Source organism: Ambystoma mexicanum, chromosome 13, assembly GCF_040938575.1.
Source record: "Ambystoma mexicanum isolate Mex_15411 chromosome 13, UKY_AmexF1_1, whole genome shotgun sequence".
In the NCBI taxonomy this organism is placed as follows: Eukaryota; Metazoa; Chordata; class Amphibia; order Caudata; family Ambystomatidae; genus Ambystoma; species Ambystoma mexicanum.
This window is the reverse complement of record NC_090938.1, coordinates 86,869,744-86,896,020: the sequence shown is the minus strand read 5'-3', so window position 1 is coordinate 86,896,020 and position 26,277 is coordinate 86,869,744. Positions and strand designations below refer to the sequence as shown.

General features: G+C 41.7%; 1 protein-coding gene across 2 annotated transcripts in view; it reads right to left on the bottom strand.

Moving 5' to 3' along the window:
- Positions 1–26,277, bottom strand: part of LOC138520910 (cytochrome P450 2A5-like) — a 327,470-nt gene that overhangs the window by 78,624 nt on the left and 222,569 nt on the right. For both annotated transcript variants that reach the window (XM_069633338.1, XM_069633337.1), the window contains exons 6-7: positions 2,293–2,434; positions 966–1,153 (exon numbers count right to left, since the gene is read on the bottom strand). In XM_069633338.1, the coding sequence (XP_069489439.1) occupies positions 966–1,153; positions 2,293–2,434 (330 nt within the window). The remainder of the gene's footprint in view (positions 1–965; positions 1,154–2,292; positions 2,435–26,277) is intronic.

The following is a 26,277-nucleotide window of genomic DNA, read 5'->3' as shown; positions in this document are numbered from 1 at the left end:
CATTGATAGTGGTGCTATGGTCCAGAAATCAATAACTCTGACGCATTCACCCTTCCCATTGGTGCCATATATTTAATCTTGTACTGCATATTACTGTGATAATATATAGATAGATAACAGTGCATGACATTTGAAAATAGATTTTAAATTTGTAGAATTCACCCGTTCACGTAATTTCTTTTTAATAGTAGTCTCCAGTCATTTTACAGAACTAGGTTTTAAGAGACCAACTCGTTTGAATCCCGGGAACAGTTTTTCTGAGTCATACTTGATAAATGCATTTAAAAACAATGTACAATTAGTGAAATGTTCTTATGGACAGGTTGCATTCTTTTAAATAATAAGTACAAACATCAATTTATTTTAAACAAATATATTGCGCATGTGATATGATTGATATGATAGGTTATTTATAGCACGCTTAATACCCAGAGGTTTCTAAGCTTGGACCCGGGGATCGAATCTGTGTTGCTCCGTATTGTCTTGCTTCCAAGGTGAGCACATTGCCCCTGAGCTATCCTCCCGCGCTGTGGCCCTAAATTGTTTATGCAATTGTATACATAATTTAATGTCAATTCATATTTAATTTTTTAAGAAAATGGATGAGCTCAAATTAAAGTGAACCCATGTAAGAAACTTGAATTATTTTGATTTTATAATTAAATTGCAATTTAAACCAACCCCTCTTTTGATATTCCGTTAATACAACAGGAACAGGTGATTTAAAAAAAAAAACTTTTCTTCCATGCCTCCTTCCTCCAGTTCAAGGTCACTCCCTAATGCTCTTTCAATGACTCCTCCTTCCCTTTTGCCCATTCTACCAGCAGTCATTTTTCCAGTGTAATCGCTGCTTATGTATATTGATCTGGTAGCAACAGGGAAACCCATGAAGGAGCAGCTGTTTCATTGGGTTAAGTTCCTCTTCCAATTACAGATTACTTTATACATTTACTCTGTGCAAATACCTTCCGTAGCATAAATCCTCTGAACTTGGTATCCTGGGTTACCATGTGTGGAAGTCCCAATGGAACAATGTCGCAGAATCTCTGAATCTCATGGATTACGGCGTCTGTGTACGGCATTTTGCTCCTGTCCTCAGTGCTGGGAAGGCGGTCACGGCCAATCACAGAATCAATCTCCACAAGGATCTTTTCTGCTTTCAAGAAAATGAAAGGGTTTGTTAGACCTGCTGTAGTTTTCTTGTACTTTTGGAGAAAATGACATAGTTTTACACGCACACTTAAATACATTGGTGGTCATTACGACCCTGGCGTTAGGGGGTTAACGGCACCGGTAAGGATGCCGGTGCCGTTAACCCCCACTGCCACATTCTGAGGTCCCTTAGCGGGTCCCACCAGGAACGGCTGGTCGAACCATCCATCCTTAGCGGGACCCGTTAAGGGACCAGGGGGCAAATAACGGGCCCGCTATTAGCTGGCCCGTTATTTGCTCCTTCCCCATTCCCATTGAGCCCTATGGGGGCTCGAATGGGAATGGGGAATGCTTTTCTGAATGGGGACTTACCGGGTCCTCCAAGGTTGGAATGAACCGGTAAGTCCCCATTCAAGGAACCCGGACCCGGATTTGGAGGCAGCCCCATTATGCTATCACAAGTTATCACACATATAAAGCCTTTATTTATTTGGGGTGGGAGTTATAACGCACAGAGCTTGTTTAAGGAAGCAGACAAGCACTCTATATTAATCTATTGGTTGAGTGTGTAGAGGTAACCTACCGGCTAGATGAAAGAGCAGGAAGACATTTTAAATAAAGGAAACAAGGTTATTAGAGGATCCATTCATAACACCTGGGGCAGAGATGAGGTGCCACCACTGAGTCAAGTGATAAGGGGAATGACTAAAGAGTAAAGGAGGAAGAGGAAGAAGGTGAGTGTCACACACTTCTCTCATTGTGAGCACCGGTTTGTTTGATGTTCTGGAGTGGATATCCCTTCCACGGTTGGCGGCCCAGGAGGATGGTGAGCAGTTAATCATTAGCTTGCATGAAGAAGTGACAGCATGCAGAGTCTACTGACACGAGTGATGAGGGCCTGGGATAACCAAATGCAGGCAAACAGGAGGAAAAACCACACCTCTCTTTATTCATGCATAATAACAATTATGCAGCCACCCTGACACCCACTGGATCATGTCTCTCTGCTCAGGTGTCTCTCTGCTCTCTTACTCACACACTTCCCATGCAGGTGTGGGGGTGGCTTGGGCAGAAGTGCAGGGTTGTACAGGTGGCAAACCCATCTAGCAGGTCCTATGGTCTCAATCTCAGATACTCTACCTTGAAGTTCTGGGTACTTGAGGATGAGGAGTAAGCCGTGCCTTAAAGTTGTGCTGACTGTCTCTGTGCCCGCCATGAACAAACTAAGCACAGTGATGACCAAATTCTTCATGAAGTATTCTGTTGAAGGGTTTTCTTTTTCCTTATGTTCAAAACAAAACATAAGACTCATTTTTTGAAAGAAAGGATGAGAAATTGTAGTGCACACAACTTACTAAATAAATTTAGAATAGTCATATACATTGACAAAATGAATACAAATCAAGGCTGTTATGCCGATTAATTATTGTTTAAATATATGTCAGCTGCCATAAACCTGAATTACCACAACACTCAAAATACAGTACTCAACTCAGTAATGCTTGTTTTTTCTATTCCCAAAGGATGAAAGGTGGAGTCAGCCCGCTGATACTGAAATCAATGGCTTCAAGTATGCATACATCTGTGTAGCATATATAAACATTTTTAAGCGACTAACAAGCAGACAATAAATAAATAAATATGTACATTAATATCAAGCTGACATCACATATTCACCTTGAAGATAAATGGGCTGTGCTGCGCATGTTTTCCAGGGATGATCCTATCAAGTGCTAGTGTGATTTCAAGAATTCAGTGCTGATGAGAAGATTGTTGAGTGTGTGGTGGAGGCGAGAAAATGGTGTCTATTATGAGAGTGCCAGTCAGACTGGTGGGTGGTTTCAGAATTTACAGAGGGGTTGGCTTGTCATTTGGTTTCTGAAGCTGTAATTGCCAGCAGCTAAGAAGATGAAGCCACATTCATGTTGTGATTCATTTCTCCTCGGAGTCCATGGGGAGAAACTATCATCATTAATACAGTGGCAATGAGTTCACTCATGGTAATGTGCTGTCCAGGAGAACAGCAACATTTTAACAGAACACTCACCCCCAAAGAAGTATGCCACCCTTACCTCCTTGAAAGCCATGCTAACATGAGGATATCAAACCTAGTGCCCTGTTAAGCATCACAATGTTTATTTGGACCAATCGCAACACCAGACTCAAGGAACAAATGGCTTCTCCCACAGATTTAAATATTGAAAAGTTCCCCCCAGGTTTCTTCTTCTACTTGTTTGAATAGCACAACTAGTTGTGAAGCGCCGGGTAAGGTTTGCTACAGATTCGTCTCTTGGAATGGGCCAGCAGTTTTCCTTAATAATCCGTAGAAAAGCCTCTGAAAATCCATGCCAAACCATTTGGCTATTCATCCTTTTATCCTAGCCTTTGAACACTCAGTTCCTTCCTCTGCTGATATCATTTTAAGTGTCCTAGTACCCTCACTGTTTTCTTAAATCAATCTTCAGAGTGGGCCTCTTGGTTCCAACTCCAAGCTGATATGCCATACTTGGAAGCTAACAAGTCTTGGTTGAGGGCTTAGTAGAACTTTGCACTAATCAGCCAGAGTTAAGCAACGTTGTCTTCTAGTCCCTCTCTATCCTTCCCGCGGTCTATCTCTCCCTTCAGCGCCTCTTATCCCTCTCTAAACTGCCCTCTCCCACCCTTTGCCCTGCAGCAATCAACCAGAGATGTGAAATGTTGTCTTTCTTTATTTTTCTCTCTCCATCCTCTTCCAATCTCTCTCCCCCTCTTCTCCTCTCTATCTCTTTCTTTCTCTCTCTCTCTCTCTCTCTCTCTTTCCCTCCCTCGCTCTCTCGCTCTCTAAGCTGTCCTCTCCTACCCTTTGTCTTGCTCTCCTAAATCTGTATTCCTTTAAATGTTATTCTTCCTCTCTTCTTTCTGAATGTCTTGGCTGTGTCTCGGGCCTAGAGACACTTTCTTTGCTTCCCAACTAATCTCTTTCCCAGTCTACCTCTGTCTCTTTCTCCTCTAACGCCTGGTCCTTCTTCTGTATTCTCACCCAGTTCTTCCACTTGTTTCTGACTTATCCGTATTACACTCAGGATTAACAGCATGGCCTTTCTCTTGTTGATCCCTTGTCTCCTACATTATTCAATAGACCGTTCCTTAATAACAACCTCCTCTTTTCTCTACACCTCTTTCTGGTTTTGATCAACTTCATCTTTCTTTTTCCTGTCCCAAATCTAATTTCCCACTTCAGGGATATATCCCACATGCCTTATCTATACAATGCGTTTTCTTCCACAACTCCCTCCTCAAAAGCTTGTTTGGTCTTCTTTGCCTCATGTGTCTTCACTCTACACACGTTCTACCTCGTCTAGTAATTAGTCATCTTCCACCAACTTGTAATGTCTGCTATGAGGGTTTAGAAATGAGAGGCGGACACAAAGGTTTAATTTTCTCAGTTTCTGACATGTTTATTGAACAATAATGGATTGGATGAATGTCTCTCTATCCCTATCCTAAGGAGAGTTTCCCTGCCTAGAAAACTCAAACTAAAGATCAATCATAGCAAGTCATTAAACTTATAAAATTGTCCTCGTGCCCAAAACAATTTAATCTGGCCCCCACACTAGAAAGGTACAAAAAACAGTGTATGGAAATGTTCATAATTAAAGGTAAATGAGTAAATCCAACAGAAAAAGTATTTTCCAAGAAAAAAACCTTGGTTCCTGAGGGTGGTTCCCTTTTCCTGGATTTCTAGGTGAAGTGGCAAAAGCGTCTATTTCAAACTACAGTTTCTTTATGTTCTTAAAGTAATTGTACAAACAATACATTCCATAACATTCAACTCTTTCTTGGTTTCCTTGCAGTGTATTCACAAAAGGGTTTTTTAACATTCAGCTCCTCCTCGGTTTCTTTATACGGGAGATACAAGAGTTCGTATTTAGGTCAGAAATTCAACACAAGGGTTTTATTTAACTTTTCTTGTACTTGGGGGATTACTTGATGGGCTTCTTCATCAGGAATCCTCTTGAGAGCTCTGCTTATTTCCTGGTGTACTCCCCTGCCAGGTATCCTGTCCCAAAAAGCCTTTATTCAACTCCGCAACTTCCAACACTCAGGGCCTCATTACAACTGAGGCGGAACGGGTTAACGGGCTCCGCAAAAGGAGGCAGATGCGTTAAACCCGTTCACCTCATTACAGGACCCGGTAAGTAACGCCTGGTCAAACCAGGCATCCTTAACAGGTCCCGCGGGGGGAAGGGGGAGCAAACAATGGGCCACTCGTAATCGGCCCATTGTTTGCTCCCTTTCCCATTCCCATTCAGCCCTATGGGGGCTGAAATAGGAATGGGGAAGGTCTGGGCCCGGTTCCTGGAAGGAGGAATTACCGGGCCCTCTGAACTCGGAATGGCCCGGTAATTCCCCATTCTGGGAACCCGGACCCGATTTTGGCGGCAGCCATGCCGCCAATAGCGGCATGGCTACCGCCAAAGTCGTAATGAGGCCCTTGGTGTCTCTATTCACAAAGATCTCCTTTGTGTGCTTTCTAGATTACCTCATTTACTTCTCTGCCAGGTATTTTGCAACATGGGTAAATTTCCTTTTTACAACTTGAATGGATCTTTTTGTATACTCCCCTACCAAGAATCCTTGGGTGGACTCTTCAGATCCCCTGGTGTACTCTCCTGCCAGGTTGTATTCAGTTCCAAACTGCATGGTATATTTAGTTTCCAGGACTTTCTATATGGCCTTCTTAGATTACCTGGTATATTCCCCTGTCAGATATCCTGCCACAATGTCTTACAACTTTCTATACTTTTGGTGGATTGCCTGGTATACTCCCCTGCCACAAATCCTTCTATGGGGGCCTGCGGATCTTCTGGTATACTCTCCTGCCAGGTATCTCATCCTCACCCAAATGTCAACTTCCTGGTGTACTTCTTTCACCAGGACTTCTTTCAATTTCACAGTCCTCTAAGTATGCCACAGTTGTATCACTTTGCTGAGTTTATATTTGCTTGCTTAAGGTAATACTTGTTCCAACTTTCCCCACAATGGCATCTCATACATGGGGACTTGTCAAGTTGTGTCGCTGTTTTTATCTCATTGGTATGTATTTGCTTAGGGTAACACTTGCTCCAACTTTCCCAATATTGGCATCTCATATATGGGGACTTGTTCAACTTTTGTTGTTGCACTTTATCTGGTCGGTATTCAAATGTTCTTAATTCATTTACTTGTCTACATGCCTGTTGGTACGCTTCCCAATCCCCAATGCCTATGGGCAGACTTACCAGTACCTTGCAGCGTTCCCGACCCGTGGTGTGTCTCTGCAAGGAAGCTTACTCTCTGGGATGGATTTTGCATAGAATGGCAGGGTGCCATCAGAAGTGTGGGTGTCACAGGGTATTCTCAAGAAGAAACGGGGGGATACTGCATCCTTCCAATTGAGTCACTGCCTTCCCCAGGCAGTCATATCCTTCCATATGACCCTCTCTCATATAACGCCCCCCGCCCCACCAGGGTCAGGACCAGGTAACATCTGCTGTCCTCCGGCCATATGGGAGGAGGCCACAGCCGGGGAATTAGTGATGACTCTACAGGATTGCTCACACTTCCCACCTCTATTTCTTGAAGCACCTGATATCTCACCCTCCCATACAAGCTCCCATAACATTCCTATGATTACTTTGTTCTTTTCTCGCCCTAGTCTCTATGTTCTTGTCTTTCCTAAACGTTGCTACTAGTATACTCTCCTCCTCCAGGCCTCACTCTTGTCCCTGCAACTCCATCAAGGGCAAACTTAAGCAACCTACTCTGCTCCTCAGGCCTCCTTCTCTCAACTCTCACCTCAATACCTGCTTCCCTACCCCCTCCCTCTTTGTATAACTCCTTCAGCCTCACTGTCACCTCTGATCGACTCTCTCTGAGCCCCAGCATCAGCATCGGACTCCTCTGGATACCGGGTACAGTCTCTCTGGGTTCCAGTTCCTTTCTCTGGACCCAGACTCCTTTGGTCACAAGCATGCCTTATTTTCTGTCTCCTGGTCTCTTCTGCTCAGAATTCTAATTGGGCTCCAACTACCTGTATTGCCTGTACTTGATGCTCCTTTCTACCTCGTATGCAGGATCCAGGTGTGCATGGGATGGATGACTGATTTCTGATTAGGTTGTCTGAGTGCTATTCTTGGAGTTTTTTCTTCTGATATGGCCATGCCATTTTGTATCTGTGGAAGAATTATTTGCTAAGATTTGCTGACATTTTGAATTCAGAAACTTTTTTCTAGGGGGAGAAGTCCATTGCAGAGGTGTGGCATCTCTGATGACTTGTCTGTTCTCTTCCATTTAAAAGGATAGGAAACGTCTTGCAATGTTGCTAATCAACCAGAGGAAAATTATAGCGACCAATTCTGCCAAAGGAAAAGTAGAAAGATGTTAAGTGAAAAAAGGACTTGCTGTACTTTTATTTATTTATTTTATTTTTGTCATTTGTGGAATGCCCAGACCCGTGGGTATCACAACGTTGTGTGAGTACAGGCATGATGCATTAGCATATAGAAGTAATTACAAGCATACAAAACAGAAAACGTCAATATCAACAGAGTAGTGAAGGTAGTACAAGGCGTAGAGAAGTCGAGTGGGGGGTACACTATTACTGGTATATATCGAAAAAGCCAGGTCTTGACAAGTTTTTTGAAAATAGGAAATGAGTGCTTGTTTCTGATGTGAGCAGGCAGTACATTCCAGAGTGAGGGTGCCGTGACACGGAAGATGACTACGCCGGCACTCTGACTCTTAAAGCACCGGGTGAACAATGAGGAGTGGGAGCATGTCTTTTCACTGGAACATTGTTCCTCGAAAGATGTTTCACCGAAAAATGTTAATTGGAAACTTTTTCACCTAATGTATATTAATGACACTATTTCCCGAAAACCTGTATACCGAATTTACCAATTTCTTTTTTAATTGGGGTGGTCCCCCCAAACCCATGTTGTCTGCCCTTTAAAATACCCCAAACATTCCCAAATATATATATATTTTTTAATGTGGGGTCCCCCCAAACCCCTGTTTTCAAAATGTAACCCTTTACCTCACCCAAACATATATACATACATTTTCAATAAAAAGTATTCAGTGAAAGATTTTTTCTATGAAAAAACGTGTCAATTAAAATGTTTCAGTGCAACATCCTTTGAGGAAAATCTTTTCAGTGAGAAGACTGTATGCTGATCCAAGAATATACTGGGACAATGCGAGAGATACTTTTGTTGAGATAGAGGTGGGCTTCCTTGTGAATACAGCAGTGAGAAATGGTCAATGTTTTAAATTCATACAATAGGGCTGAACAACTTCCAACCCTGGGTGAGCTCACTCTCACTCCCCTCAACGGGTTTCAATTCATTCTCATTAGTAATTTGTATTTCTTCATTAAGTAATCCACCAATTTTGTTATAATATTTCCAATATTTCAATTGTTTATTTATTCCTAACCAATCAGTGTTTCAAAATTATTGCCAATGCATTTCGGACATCCGTCCATCATCAGGGCTATCAACACTATTTGTTATCAATCAATGAAATTTACAACACCATGATCCATTCCCAATGATTCACCCAAACGTGAAATCGTAAAGTAAATGCATGCACATACCAGGTTAAAGTTGTGTTCCATCATGGCGTTCACATCAATATGACAAGTCAAAAAAATACAAAAACATCCATTATAGATCATTGTTAAACCTCATTTCACAATATAATATCATAATTTACTTAACGCTTTTCTACCTGTTTGGCTTTTCGTCCCCAGAGTATATATTCACCTCTGTTGCCGGTATCCTTATCTAGCGCGTATCCTCTGAAACAGATATTTATATATATGTGTATATAACTACTTCCATATCTGTGGTCCCCCTCCTTCAGTATTCCCACTTAACCTCCTCTTCCGTTGTGCTTACCTCTACTCTCCTACTCTCCGTACGCGACAGCTATTCAAAAAAAGGCTGCCGCCACCCGTACTAGCATTTATCAACACTACTCATTCCCGCGCATGCGCGCCGCTGCGTGCAATGCCGTGATGCGTTTCACTAATCTCCTCCGCGCATGCGCGAATGTGTCTTTTCAACACTGTCTATTATTTCACTGAGCTCACTGTTAGGCAGTGGTTAGCTGCCTGACGTCCCACAGGGAAATTAACCCCCTGCGGGATATACTGTGAACTCCAACATTAGACACATTATTGCAATTGGCTCCATTATTAAGTAGTGTTAAACTACCTTAAGTTCCACAGCACATAAATTCCAGCATTTTTATCAGTCATGATTTTTCTTTACATTTAACAAATCTTTCTTATGTAGCACACATATTTTTCATCATAGAAAACACATAAAATTCAACTCCTCATTAATGCCCCCTGGTCTCAGGGAGTCAAGCCGGTCGATCCAAAACGATTCCTGTTGATTCAATCTTCTTCCCAAATCCTCATGTGCGTTGTTCTGTCTAATGACCTCCAAGACTTGAATCCTCATCTGGCTGATGTTATGCTTCATTGTGTTCCAATGTCTGGCTACTGCCGAATTCGGATTGTTATTCCGAATACACGATCTGTGTTCGTTCCATCGCAACTTACCAGGTCTCTTAGATTGTCCAACATAGTAGATGCCACACGGACATTTAATACTGTATACTATGTTCAAAGTATCACATGTTGCATATCCCTTAAGTTTTATTTTTTCACCTGTACGAGGGTGATCAACTGTATCCCCTTTTGTTATAAAATTACAATTACTGCAATGCAAGCAGGGATATGTTCCTTTTCTCAGTGTGTCCAATGCTCTCTTTTCAGATCTTGTTTTAACCAATCTATCTCTCAAGTTTGCACTCCTCTTGTACGCAAAAGTTGGTAATTCCCTGAACAAATGTTCAACTCGCATGTCATTAGTCAGTGTACTCCAGTTCTTCTTAATTACACTCTTTATCTTGTTGCTTTGTACTGAGTAACATGACACATATACAATATTTGGTTCCTTCTTTTCTCTCCTTGTGCCACTTACTGTAGATTCCATCACTCGTTCTTTAGCAGATTCTATCTCCGCTGGTTTATACCCTCTTGCTTCAAACCTCCTCCCCATGTTCTCAATTTCTACCACACATGTTCTTGGGTCATTGACAATCCTTTTTACTCTCATCATTTGACTGAAGGGCAAATTTCTAATTAGACTCGGTTGGTGAAAACTTAGTCGATGAAGTAAATTATTTCGATCTGTTTCTTTTCTGTGGATGCCTTTCAAAAATGTATTGTTGTGAATACGTATTTCTACATCTAGGAAGTGAATTCGTGTTCTTGAAGTTTCTTTTGTGAATTGTATACGTTGATCAATGTTATTGAGATAGGTAAAAAAAATCATTAAAAGATTCCTCTGGGCCATTCCATATTCCAAAGATATCATCTATAAATCTGACCCACATTTTTATATAATTTCTCCATACTGCATGATCAAGTACATATTCCTTTTCAAATTTGTGCATGAAAGTATTTGCATATGTGGGAGCCATTGAGGCCCCCATCGCTGTCCCAGATTTCTGAATAAAAAATTTATTTCTATATTGAAAATATGAATTTTCAGATATGAACTGTAATAATACCAAAATGAATTCCTTCATAGCTTTCAAATCACCTTCTTGGAGGAGTAACCATTCTATTGCTTCTAGACCCAGGTTATGTGGAATAGAAGTGTACAGGCTCTTCACGTCAATTGTAAACATTATTGAGGTTTCTGTAAATACATTTTTCTCCAATGTTTCCAAAAAATGATTAGTGTCTTTAATGTAGGTATCTGTCTTTTGTATCAATGGTTGCAAAAACTGGTCAATATATTGGCCCAATGGCTGTAGTACACTGTCTACTCCAGAAACTATCGGTCTGCCTGGTGGTTTTGTGAAACTTTTATGTATTTTGGGTAGCGTGTAGAAGTTCGGTATTCTTGGATATTTATTTGTGAGAAAAGATCGTGTTTTTGCACTTATCCATTCTAATTCCTCTGCTTTCCCCAGAAGTTCTTCTAAATTCTTCATTATCTCAATAGTTGGGTCATTATCTAGCTCAGAATATACATCCGTGTTTCTGAGCTGATTCATACATTCGTCATGATAATCTTGACTGTTCATTATTACAAGTGCTCCTCCTTTATCCGCTGGGCGTATAGTTATCTTGTCATCTCCATATAAATCTTTCAATAACTTAAACTCATTTGGTTTCAAATTTCCATATCCCTTCCGTTTGAATGACACTTTCTTAAGATCTTTGAGTACTTGTCGATGAAAAATATCAATGGATGGTACATTTATGGGTGGCATAAAATTACTTTTCTTTCTAAACTCTTTCACGTTTGGGTGAATCATTGGGAATGGATCATGGTGTTGTAAATTTCATTGATTGATAACAAATAGTGTTGATAGCCCTGATGATGGACGGATGTCCGAAATGCATTGGCAATAATTTTGAAACACTGATTGGTTAGGAATAAATAAACAATTGAAATATTGGAAATATTATAACAAAATTGGTGGATTACTTAATGAAGAAATACAAATTACTAATGAGAATGAATTGAAACCCGTTGAGGGGAGTGAGAGTGAGCTCACCCAGGGTTGGAAGTTGTTCAGCCCTATTGTATGGATATTGTTTCAGAACCTAGTGCCTGGGCTCAAGGGTGAGTCCCCACAATTGACTGCAGAAAAGTGAATAAGTAGAAACAAGCAGTGCCTACCCCATTTCCTAATTGTATATTCGCTCCCAGTGGCACACTAATTGGGTGGAGGCACGCGAGAATATGTCCTTTGAAGATATTGAACAACTTACAAATGTAAGAGCTGAAACCTTAGGTTTCACATCGGCAGAAGCCGAGGCAATCCTGACACAAATCAGTGATTCAACATGGAAAACAAAAACTAATGATCCTGATCCTACGAGAAGAATAAAACAACTGGAATATTTGATCCGTAAGGAAATTAACAGAAAGCTTCATGCAATTACTTTAGGACGTTACTATAAAAACCAGAGAATCCCTAGGGGACTAAGAATTAATTTGAGACCAACGTTATGTAAGGAAGACAAAGAATTTGTGCGCAAATGGGAGGCGATTCTGAATAAGTGCTTGCTAGACTTAATTCTTTTAACGATTCAAGAGCTCACCAAAAATGTCAAAACCCTAAACGAAGAAATAGAAGAAATAGAAAAAGAATTGTGCACAGCGGTTGGCAAAGAAGAATTAGGAGCAATATTGGTCGACATTAACCATAAACTTGAATCATACAAAAGTGAAATTGAATCCAAAAAAGTGAGGAAATTTCGACGGGATACTTATGATTATTTGAACGGAGAAGTTTACACCTGGATGGATAAATATCAAACCCCATTCCAAAAGAAACAACATCAGGGGAGTACCGACAATACTTCCAGCACGGATTCTGAAGATTCTAGAGTGAAACAAAGTACAGTGGAAGGAAGGAGGACAATAGAACAACAAGCAGAACCTACCACATCTGCAAGAGAGTTTAGAGCAGCCCGACCTTTTTTAGAACGAGAGACAGAAGGAAGAGAACGAGACGAGGGAAAAGAAAAAGGAAGCCAAAGAGTAGAGACCCGGGGAGCGAGACAGAAGAAAAGTTAGTTGTGAACATATCATCCAGAATACTAACGAAAAGTGAAGAAATGTTACTTCAGAAAGGGCTCAGTTATGTACCTACGCATAGCACAACTTTATTTGAGACTAAGATTGATTTATTTAAATTGGTGAGAAAATTAAAATTAAAAGTGTTTTTTGATGAACTCGATACATCACAATTTAAAGAACAAGACCCAGAGGAACTACAAGAGTTTAGAAAGAAAAGTAATTTTATGCCACCCATAAATGTACCATCCATTGATATTTTTCATCGACAAGTACTCAAAGATCTTAAGAAAGTGTCATTCAAACGGAAGGGATATGGAAATTTGAAACCAAATGAGTTTAAGTTATTGAAAGATTTATATGGAGATGACAAGATAACTATACGCCCAGCGGATAAAGGAGGAGCACTTGTAATAATGAACAGTCAAGATTATCATGACGAATGTATGAATCAGCTCAGAAACACGGATGTATATTCTGAGCTAGATAATGACCCAACTATTGAGATAATGAAGAATTTAGAAGAACTTCTGGGGAAAGCAGAGGAATTAGAATGGATAAGTGCAAAAACACGATCTTTTCTCACAAATAAATATCCAAGAATACCGAACTTCTACACGCTACCCAAAATACATAAAAGTTTCACAAAACCACCAGGCAGACCGATAGTTTCTGGAGTAGACAGTGTACTACAGCCATTGGGCCAATATATTGACCAGTTTTTGCAACCATTGATACAAAAGACAGATACCTACATTAAAGACACTAATCATTTTTTGGAAACATTGGAGAAAAATGTATTTACAGAAACCTCAATAATGTTTACAATTGACGTGAAGAGCCTGTACACTTCTATTCCACATAACCTGGGTCTAGAAGCAATAGAATGGTTACTCCTCCAAGAAGGTGATTTGAAAGCTATGAAGGAATTCATTTTGGTATTATTACAGTTCATATCTGAAAATTCATATTTTCAATATAGAAATAAATTTTTTATTCAGAAATCTGGGACAGCGATGGGGGCCTCAATGGCTCCCACATATGCAAATACTTTCATGCACAAATTTGAAAAGGAATATGTACTTGATCATGCAGTATGGAGAAATTATATAAAAATGTGGGTCAGATTTATAGATGATATCTTTGGAATATGGAATGGCCCAGAGGAATCTTTTAATGATTTTTTTACCTATCTCAATAACATTGATCAACGTATACAATTCACAAAAGAAACTTCAAGAACACGAATTCACTTCCTAGATGTAGAAATACGTATTCACAACAATACATTTTTGACCGGCATCCACAGAAAAGAAACAGATCGAAATAATTTACTTCATCGACTAAGTTTTCACCAACCGAGTCTAATTAGAAATTTGCCCTTCAGTCAAATGATGAGAGTAAAAAGGATTGTCAATGACCCAAGAACATGTGTGGTAGAAATTGAGAACATGGGGAGGAGGTTTGAAGCAAGAGGGTATAAACCAGCGGAGATAGAATCTGCTAAAGAACGAGTGATGGAATCTACAGTAAGTGGCACAAGGAGAGAAAAGAAGGAACCAAATATTGTATATGTGTCATGTTACTCAGTACAAAGCAACAAGATAAAGAGTGTAATTAAGAAGAACTGGAGTACACTGACTAATGACATGCGAGTTGAACATTTGTTCAGGGAATTACCAACTTTTGCGTACAAGAGGAGTGCAAACTTGAGAGATAGATTGGTTAAAACAAGATCTGAAAAGAGAGCATTGGACACATTGAGAAAAGGAACATATCCCTGCTTGCATTGCAGTAATTGTAATTTTATAACAAAAGGGGATACAGTTGATCACCCTCGTACATGTGAAAAAATAAAACTTAAGGGATATGCAACATGTGATACTTTGAACATAGTATACAGTATTAAATGTCCGTGTGGCATCTACTATGTTGGACAATCTAAGAGACCTGGTAAGTTGCGATGGAACGAACACAGATCGTGTATTCGGAATAACAATCCGAATTCGGCAGTAGCCAGACATTGGAACACAATGAAGCATAACATCAGCCAGATGAGGATTCAAGTCTTGGAGGTCATTAGACAGAACAACGCACATGAGGATTTGGGAAGAAGATTGAATCAACAGGAATCGTTTTGGATCGACCGGCTTGAATCCCTGAGACCAGGGGGCATTAATGAGGAGTTGAATTTTATGTGTTTTCTATGATGAAAAATATGTGTGCTACATAAGAAAGATTTGTTAAATGTAAAGAAAAATCATGACTGATAAAAATGCTGGAATTTATGTGCTGTGGAACTTAAGGTAGTTTAACACTACTTAATAATGGAGCCAATTGCAATAATGTGTCTAATGTTGGAGTTCACAGTATATCCCGCAGGGGGTTAATTTCCCTGTGGGACGTAAGGGAGCTAACCACTGCCTAACAGTGAGCTCAGTGAAATAATAGACAGTGTTGAAAAGACACATTCGCGCATGCGCGGAGGAGATTAGTGAAACGCATCACGGCATTGCACGCAGCGGCGCGCATGCGCGGGAATGAGTAGTGTTGATAAATGCTAGTACGTGTGGCGGCAGCCTTTTTTTGAATAGCTGTCGCGTACGGAGAGTAGGAGAGTAGAGGTAAGCACAACGGAAGAGGAGGTTAAGTGGGAATACTGAAGGAGGGGGACCACAGATATGGAAGTAGTTATATACACATATATATAAATATCTGTTTCAGAGGATACGCGCTAGATAAGGATACCGGCAACAGAGGTGAATATATACTCTGGGGACGAAAAGCCAAACAGGTAGAAAAGCGTTAAGTAAATTATGATATTATATTGTGAAATGAGGTTTAACAATGATCTATAATGGATGTTTTTGTATTTTTTTGACTTGTCATATTGATGTGAACGCCATGATGGAACACAACTTTAACCTGGTATGTGCATGCATTTACTTTACGATTTCACGTTTGGGTGAATCATTGGGAATGGATCATGGTGTTGTAAATTTCATTGATTGATAACAAATAGTGTTGATAGCCCTGATGATGGACGGATGTCCGAAATGCATTGGCAATAATTTTGAAACACTGATTGGTTAGGAATAAATAAACAATTGAAATATTGGAAATATTATAACAAAATTGGTGGATTACTTAATGAAGAAATACAAATTACTAATGAGAATGAATTGAAACCCGTTGAGGGGAGTGAGAGTGAGCTCACCCAGGGTTGGAAGTTGTTCAGCCCTATTGTATGGATATTGTTTCAGAACCTAGGGCCTGGGCTCAAGGGTGAGTCCCCACAATTGACTGCAGAAAAGTGAATAAGTAGAAACAAGCAGTGCCTACCCCATTTCCTAATTGTATATTCGCTCCCAATGTTTTAAATTCAACACTACCTTTGATGGGGAGCCAATGGGCGGCAAAGATATGGTCGGAGCGTTTAAGTGCAAGTGTGGCACGTAGTGCTTTGTTTTGGAACAGTTGGAGTTTTTCCATGTTGGTGCTTCGAGTGCCCATCAGTAAGACATCACAGTAGTCCAGTTTGGACAGGATCAGGGTACGCGTGAGTGTGAGGCAATTATTGGCTGAGAGGAACTGCCTACTCAGTGAAATCAGCCTCGTTGTATAGCCAGTGGAAGAGCCAAAGACATTTATCTGCCTGGTCATAGATATAAAAGCTTCAAGGAAGACTCCTAGGCGCTTCAGCATGGGTATGGTTGTGCCATCGATGCAGAAGGCAGAGAAGGAGTCATCTAGCTCTCTGAATCGGTAAGGAGAGCTGATGATGAGCAGCTTGGTGTTCTCATCGTTTAGGCATTGGTTGTTTTTGGCCATCCAATTTTGACTTGCGCTATAGACTTCTTTGATAGCGAGTGTGTCTGAAATGTAATCACCTGAGAAGGGGGTGAGAATGTGGGTGTCATCCGCAAAGTTGGCGTAGATGATATCCCTGGCACCAAGGAGATCGAAGAGGGATTTAGTGTAAGTGTAATACAGAGTGGGGGAGCGGCAGGATCCTTGTGGTACACCAAGCAGAGCAAGGATAGGGTCAGCTGAGCGATACCCCATAAAGACCACTGGGAAAGGATTTAATCCACCTGGTGGCTTCTGGAGAGAAATGGAAGTGATGGCTGAGGTGGTGACATAGGATATTTTGATCTACTAGATGGAACGTGGCAGACCTAAGAATAGAACACAAGCCTTTACGTTAAAAATCCTGAAGAACAAATACAGTGATTACACAAGGTTTCTTCACACATGAGAAATTGGGTGCCCATTATACAGGAACACACTTTTGAAGTTAATTATGTATTGGGGCAAAAAAATACTACTGCAGACTGTATCTTTAAGCTTCCTGAAAATACAGATGAACGATTCAATGTACATGAAGTAGAGGATGAACATGTGTTCAACATTAATGAAGCTGCAATTTCATAAGAAGAGTGGGAAATGCCACACAAGAAAATAATGATATGAACATTTTTGTGTACATTTTAAGAAACTACATTTTATGTAAACAACATTTGAAAGAGTCATTATAAGAACTTCTGTTGTCAGAATACACTTTTAAGGACATGTCAAATTAGGTGTTTGGTTGTTGCTTGCCAATGTTTTGAAATATCTATGTAATGGAAGACATTCAGGTCTGATTAAGAAATATATCGAGGGCAAAATAGTAGAGTATGTAACCCAACTTTTTAAGGGAGAAATATCTTAGTACAAGAAAGGCCCCAATGACATATTTTATTGTGCCGATACTAACATGGAAACCTTGATATAGTTGGCAATTTCAACACATTTGCACTTTCAGAATATTGCATATTTCCATTCGACATTGTCAAAATTGAATGTATGGACATAATATTTAAGACAGAATGTTATCTGAATATTTTGCTGTTAAACATGTGTATACAAATAACCTTTAATAAGATAATGAAATATGGAGGTGAGACTACGAAGAATTGAACATGTGGCGACCCTGAAACAAACTGAGTTTTAAAAAGGTGTAATTGAACAATTAAAGACACAGTACAAAGGGCAAGAGCTACAGGGATGAAGTGGAAAGTGATGGTTAGTGAAATAGTTGTGGCATAATGTTAATACTGCATTCTACAAAAGGTTGGTGAAATTAAGAGAAAGGAAGTCTAAAACCAAACTAAGTCTTGGGTTGTTGATTAGGGTCAAGATTATTTAGGTAAATCTTGATGAACTCTCAAGCAAAATAAAAAAATATGCATTTCAAATAAGGAATTGTGGGATGAAACAAAGTGCTCTAAGACTATTGATATAAAAGTGACCTACATAGTGATATTATAATTTCCTAACTATTTAAAAGTGCAGAGTTTCAAATATGCTAAAGCATTGATAGAGTTTGCAAAACATCAATCAGTTAAAATACCCATTGCAAAAATATTAAATGCAAGCATCGTAGCTAAGAATGACTACCAAGTGGTTAATCAAAGCAACGAAGGACAAGCAGATAAGAATGTGGTAACATGATTATATGATTGGACTAGTAGCAATAATGGCCATTGCAATCAAAGTGAAGGATAATCCATGTGATATCTGGAGATTTCAAATAGCATGGATTAAAACTGTGTGGTGCAAATATTTTGTATAATGGCTTTGAAGGATTTATGCAGTTAGAGATGTACCTTACATAGAAGAGAAAACTCATAGAAACATGATACACTTTGCTTTTAGGTACTTTTTTCATAGAAAATTGTTTGTACTTTCCTCTCTGCAAGAAGTAGCCTTCTGATTAAAAATGGAATGTGTTGAAGAAGTTAGTTGGAGGTTGATGCTCAGAGGAAAGGTTAGTCTGTTGTGGGGGCATACTTCTTATTGAACATAAATAGTTAATAGTACTTAAATCACACTGTGCAGAAACATCATATATTCCATGTGTACTTCATGGCTTATTGTGACCCTGAGTGCTAATTTTAATAGAGAATCGTTGATGTAGAGTATGGCCATGGGTTTCAAATAATTAATTAAAGTTAACATGTTTTCACTGAGTGATATATCTATGGCCTGTGCTGGCTTATTGTTATTCTTGATTTACTTTATCTTGTCTGCCATATAATATAGCTCATATAGTCCATAAGGTCACATCTGCTCATACTGATTTGCAAATCAGATTCAGACGCTGCATACAGGCAGTCCAAACACATGCTATTCTGTATTATGACTGTGTTCCATATGGTAGATAAAACTGATAATCAATGGCCACCACCTCTTGCAACTGAATTTTGTGTATGATCGACATGCATGTTTCTTCCTCGTATAAAATCAACTTGTAGAATTGTTAATGATGTTAAAAGGCTTTGTAGAGTGCGATGTTTACCTAATTCAGCCAGATTGAAATTGGGATCTGAAACAGTGAGTGTACATTATAAGGTTATCTGCACTAAGAGTAAGGATGAACGACCATCATTCTGAGTTTGGCGTGTAAGATATATTCCTGCCACTTTTCTGTTATCGCTTAGATTGCACAGGCTAGGGTAGCCATCAGTAGTTTAACCAAGAGAATGTATTCAAACCTTTGGAAAATCTGAAAGACTTCCCTGTGCCATTGCACTGAGGTGCTGTTGAGTCGCAATGTAAAAAGATGCCTATGGAGTTTGTCTGACTCCAAAACCAAATGAAAGTGTTCAAACCAATGAAAAATACATGAGTGGGGGGAAAAGTTCTCTCTATCCAGGATTAAAGCTCTAAAGTCCAGCAAAAGATCTTGGGGTCTCTAAGGTAGAAGGGAATTGGCACATTTCTGAGAATTCTCCTGAACAGCCACGAGCCTTGGGGGACACCACAGTTGATCAGTTGATTGGTGAAGGTGTAGCGCTAGCATTCTCAGAAGACTTTCATTCTCTTAACTTCTAGGACGGAGGCTATCTATGCTGTTGCTTCTGGTGAGAAGGAGTGTTGCTTGGGTGAGTTGTTGGCAGAGTATGCTGTGATCAACTAAATCAAACGCTGCTGATGGGTCTAGTAGTAGCAAGAGGACTAGGTCTGGTAGCAGCAAGAGGGCTAGTTTACATTTATCCCTAAATCAAGGAGGGCAGTTTCGGTTCCATGCCAGGGCCGGAAACCAGATTAGCGGATCAGAGTATCTGGTTTGTGTCCAAGTGTTGCTGAATTTTGACATATGCTGCTGTGTAAAGTATTTTGTGATGGAGTTAGTTATTGGGGATGTTGGATCAAGGTTTTTTTTGTGGCGGTAAGACCATGCTGTTTTGAGCCTTAAGGTGAAAGAGGAATGTATGACTGCTGTGATAAACTGGGCCAATGTTTTTGATCAGGGGGGCTGGGCAAATGTCTCCTTTGCATTTAGATGGCTTAAGGCTTTACAGGATGTTTAGGGTTTCTTGGTCGGAGATGGTGTTGAATTTGAATAGCGGTGCTGTGCAGTGCTCCAGATAGGTTTTTGAGTATTTTGCCCCCGATTATTAAACTGTGAACTCTGCCGCTTCCACTGGATGTCAGCCTATGCATAGCATGTGAATCTAGGCAGATACAAGCACCAGAAATATGATTACAGAGAGTAAAGTATTCCATATTTCTGTTTGTGAAATATGCTTGAATCACATGCTGTGTATGGGCCGACGTCTACTGGAAGCTGCAGAGTATTAGTTTGTTTTTCGTAACTCGAAAAAGGGACGTCGAACAGGGCGTGACAGTAATACTATCCCTAGTGTGACGTCCCCTATACCCATGATCCCTCACGCGTGTAGGACCCTCACATTGTTTGTTTCCACCATACTAGTCGGACGCATGTTGTGGAGTTCCTTCGTTGCTAAGCCATTTATAGTTAACAATTACCGTTAATACTTCCCCTTTCTCTTCCACCGTACGCCGAAGATCGACGCCGGTGAAGATCGAGGAAGTCAGCCGTCGAGGACTGCCACAACGGACTCCGGTCCATGCAAGGCCTCTGGCCTCGGCCCTAAACAGTAGGGAGAGTGGAGGTTTGTCATACAGGCTCTCTATTCCCCCTTTTATACATATACTCGCCCGGTGCCATTTTGTAACATATGGAGAGTACTCCATTAAAATTCTGCCCTAAATGTAATAGGAAGTTTCCCTGTGTGGATAAGCACAATACGTGCAATCTGTGTCTCCCACGAGACCATCCTGAGGTTACCTGTCGAGCTTGCAAGCTCTACAAGCCGAAGACCATTAAGGACCGCTCGACTAAGTGCTGGGCCCACTACGTCAGGCAACTAGAGGCCATGGATGTAGAAGGGACATTCAGCAATGAGAGCAATGCCGCGAAATCAGACGGCGAGGGCAAAGGGGTGACTTCAGACACCCGCACGCATGCCCCTGACCCCAAAGGACTGTCCATGCGTGTCGAGCGTTCAGTGCCGGATGACACCACGAGCGGTCCAATGACTCTTTGTCTTCTGGGCGTTCCAGTTCTCGTTCGCCTCATGACAAAACCCAACCGTCTTCGGTCAACAGCCCCCAAGGCCCGATCATCGGTTGACGAAACCCCTCGGCACTCTGAAGAGACTCTGAAGAGACTAGACGCGTCTCATCTGACCGCACTCCTGAGACTACACGTCCTTCGAATCGCGCCTCCGAAACCATCGGAGGCCCATAAAAAATTAGGTAAACATTCCTCTAGCCATGGGGCAGGCGGATAAACAACACAAGACAACATCTTCAGGTCCCCATGTTCATAAGGAGAAACAGAAGGCCCCCAAAGTAGATGGGGAAGGCTAAGGTTTCAGAACCTACACCAAAAACAAAAATCGTTCCTCCCACTGCTGAGGATATGGGCACTGATGAGGAACTAGAACATGTTATTATTCCTAGCTCCAAAGAACGGAGCTCAGCAGACATTGAAAGGGTCTTGAAAAGATTAACATTCATGGCTAAATTTTATGAGAAAGACCCGAACTACTTTCGTAGTTACTCCAGCACCCCTCCTACCTCTGCCCCTTCTGGGTCCAAGGCAACACCTGAGTCCTCTCAACCCCCTGCTAAGAAACTCCGCTCTGACGCCCCATTTCAGGGCTTGGTCACAGACCCCTTTGTGGTGGAACCTTACCATCCTGATTCATATTGTGATGAAACAGAACCTCAATTTGTTGACCAGGCGGGTGACCCTTATTATGGGGATGACGAGGACCAGGAGGAGGATGATGAGGCTGAAGCCTACAACATTGACTCCCTGGTTGCTAAAGACCCCCCCGGTGCATGACTTGCCTGTAGACCACCAACCCCTCCTCAATGAGGTACTTGCCAAGGCAGCTGACCATTTTCGTATCGGCACACAGGGTGTCCAGTAAAACAGGGATTTCACTGAAGAAATCCTAGGAGACAAGAAAGCCATTACGCAGGCTATCCCTTGTTAAAATCCATCCAGCGCAGAATTTATCCCTCGCTGCAAACCCCAAATCTCACTTGAGCGGTTAATCTGTGAGTCGAGAAATTGTTCCGTGCTGCACCCTCCAATCCCCTGGACATTAGGGGCCAATTAAAGCCCAACTCCCTGGTCGTAACAACCACCAGAAAGAGGGCAGGTACACTGCTTGATTCCTCGGAAGCACCTCCTGATAAGGAAAGTAAATGTCTATGCTCTGGGGAGAAAAGCTGCTTCCACTTCAGCCTATCAGGCACCAATTGTCAACAGTGCCACCCTTTTGGCAAGCTACAATTGCCATCAGTGGGAGGAAGTGTCCGCTTTGGTTTCCTCCGCACCCAAACCCTTTAAGAGCCAGTTTGCTCGGCTGGCAGCAGACGGAAGGTTTATCAGGCTGCATGTTAACAAATAAACTTTGATGCAGCAGAGAATGCTGGGAGGTTAATCGCTGAGGGCACTGTCATAAAGCATTACGCTTGGCTTAGGCAGTCGGGGTTCAAGCCCGAAACCCAAACATCCCTGATAGATATGCCTGTGGAGCCGAATGAACAAGGCAGTGGAGGACGCTTTACAAATGGCAAAGGATGAGTACAAGACCCTAATCTCTTGGCCAACTCACCAATAAACCCTCCGGACAAAGGGGTAACAATAGTTTTCGCCGCTTTCAGGGCCAAAGTTCCCAAAGGGGTTCCAATTATTACCAAAACCAGGGAACCTCATGGGGTAACAACCAATCCCAATCCTCACAGGGCTACCCCAGAGGGCAGCACAGGGGTCGCACTAGGGGTAGAGGCAGCCCCACCAGAGGTGGTACGCCACCCAACAAGCAGTGACGTTCCATTTCAGGTCCCCTCCCATGCATCCCCAGTAGGGTTCGCATTTCCACCATCACCCACGCATGGGAGGGGATCACTTCGGACAGATGGGTGCTGTCCACAGTGTCCGGAGGATACTGCATAGTGTTGCTACGGCTCCCCCGTGGCCATCCTCCGCAACAGAGAGTACACTCACTGAAACATCAGAAGATCCTCCTCGAGGAGATTGCTGTTCTGCTAACAAAGGATGCCATAGAAGTCGACCCTGTCAACCAGGTAAACGGGGGTATTTAATCAACGGACTTCCTTGTGCCAAAAAAATATCTAACAATGCGCCCAGTATTAGATATGCGCCCTGCAAACAAGTATGTCAAGCCACACAAATTCTGCATGACTACACTACAAGAGGGAATCCCTCTACTAAAAAACAGTTGATTACATGGCAACATTGAATATGAAAGATGCCTATGTTCATATTTCAATGTTCCCAGCGCACAGAAGATTCATGCGTTTCAAGATAGACAACCAGCCCTACCAATTCAAGGTGCTGCCTTTCAGAATAACCTTGGCTGCAAGGGTATTCACCAAGGTACTGGTGGTGGTGGAGGCGCACCTACGCAGGGAGGCAATCCCAGTGTACCCTTACCTGGACGACTGGCTCATTACAGGGCAGTCCCCCTAATTTGCAGACTAAGCATCCAAAGAACTTTCAATCTCCTCTTCCAATTGGGCTTCTCAATCTACGAGAAAAAGTCAAGCCTGGTGCCAAGCACCTCAAAACAGTTCCTAGGAACTGTCCTAAACGCCCAAGAGGGGTTGGCCTTTCCATCAGAGGAAAGAATTCGAAATTTGTTGCTGCAAATTCCTCAATATCAGGCCGGTCCCCAAATAAGGGTGCACAAAGCTATGCGTTGGCTAGGCATGCGGGCATCTTGCATTTACCTGGTTTCCCCATGCGCGGCTGAGCATGTGACCCATGCAGGAATGGTTGGCAAAACAGTGGTCTCAGGCAAGTGGTCAGTGGGACGATCTAGTGGTCATTTTGCCAACACTACTCCAGAGTCTTCACTGGTGGACAAGAGAGAATATTTTTTTTTTATTTTTTTTTTATTTAATTTTATCGGTTTAACACAAACCTTTAAAATATTTACAAAAAAACACAAAACACAACACATCAACGTATCCCAGTCCTTTAAGAAGACCCCTCCCATTTTCTTTTCCGAGGGTCGAATCAAAATCCTCATTGCTCGTCAACCAACACTGAATCCAAACGATGTTCAATTATCGTTAGAAAGCGAGTCAATGGTAGTATCAATTTCATGTCCGTTCCTTGGAACATATTGGCCCACCAATCGTCGGCACAAAGGGAGGGGTGATTTAGGCTCCAAGGGCCGAGGTGAAATGTCCTTTCTGATCGAAGTGCCGTGCAAAATATCACCAAATGTTTAAGGGTTTCCTTGTCCTTAGTGCATTGTCTACACGTTAGATTGGAGATATTCATACTTTTCCATGACGCCAACCGCTCCTTGGTTTTAAATATGTTTAAGCGCATTGACATAAACACTCTTCGAGCCTGAGAATCTGGAAACAACTCGATGTAACGTTGTGAAGAGTTAAATGCCCGTGTTTCGAGCGGCGCCTCGCTCAACATTTTTGCTGCAGCTCGTTGTGAGCAAGTTTGATCCCAATCCGCACGCCAGATTTTTAATTTGGCGGCGTTCGGGTCGTTATGCAGCATGTCCAGACTGATTCCAAATTCACTCAGAATCTCTTCGCATCTCCTGACCCACAGGGCCACCATGCTGTTATTTGTTGGCGTCAGATTGTGAAATATGTCAAATTGCGGTATTTGCTCGCGCCAGCGAGTTTTGCGAAACAGACTCACCAGAGTCCAGCATACCCTTGCATGGAGCGAAATGAGCGACAGTTCGTATCTCACACATGATGTCAGGATACCCCTTGGGAGAGACAATACCTTAGACCAGAAACAATTCTCCAGCGATGCCCAAGTGTCGTGGCTACATCCCAAGGCGTTTTCAGCGCCATATAGTAAGACCGGGATTACCTTTTGCTGGTAGAAAGCAAGCACCGGTTTTAATGAAAATTTTCAAAATTTCTTATGAATGATGACAGCTTGACTTGCCAGTTGCTTGCATTTGCTTTTGGTTTCAATGACCCATGGACCGTCGTTGATTGACAAGTTTATTAGCATGCCGAGGTATTTTACGCTCTCGGCTGTCTGAATGGTCTCTTGACCCAGGTACCATCTCTGTTTTCTAGATTTTTTTCCTCCTTTACTGTTCAGGTTGTGTAACATCAGGATTTCGCATTTTTTAGTATTTATCACCAGATGGTTAGTTGCAACATATTGGTCAACCGCGTTCAGCTTCCTCTGAAGGCCGACAGGAGTTAGGTCCATCAGGACCAAATCATCGGCGTATAGCAGCCAGCTTAGATGGGACTTTGCTACTTTTGGTGGAAAAGAGCTTATTGAATCAATCGCAAAACCTATATCTGATATGAATAAGCTGAATATTGCGGCAGCTAGGGGACAGCCTTGTTTTACCCCTTTATAGGTTTTGATTGGTGCTGATAAAGTTCCAGAACTATCCAAACGGATTTTATGTAGGTTTCAGAGTGCAGATCTTGGATTGCTGCTAATAAGTCAGCCGGACATCCCCAACTTTGTAGTTTCGACCATAGAAGAGGCCTGTCGATAGTATCAAATGCACTTGAAAAGTCAATGAAGGCCAAATAGACCTTTGTACTAGACTTTATAGCCTCCATCTTCATCAGATTCAGAAGTAGCAGGTTTAGTGAGCAGCCCACTTGCTTTACAAATCCCGATTGCCTTTTGTCGACGTGATTAGACTCGACTGCCCATGCCACAAGTTTTTGCTGCAATATTGTTGCGTAGATTTTCCCCAAAACATCCAATAGTGCCACCGGGCGATAGTTTTTTGGGCATGTTCTGTCTCCCTTTTTGAATATGGGGACAATGACAGCAGATTTCCAAGATTTGGGGGTCCTGTGGCACTTACTTATTCTATCAAATGGGGCTACACATATGGATGCCCATAATTCAGGATGTTGTTTGATAGTAAAATTGGTAAGGCCATCAGGGCCCGGTGCTCGTGAGCTTTTTGCGTTCTTAATTATTGATACAATATCCTCTCTTGGAAACGTTAAATCCCACGGTTTTAAAGGTGTTTCCAATGTGACAATTCCTGGTGCCTCTGCCTTGTAGAGGGTTTCAAAGTGGGCTATCCATGCGGATTCCGGGACCATGCAGGACTGCAGAGCCAAT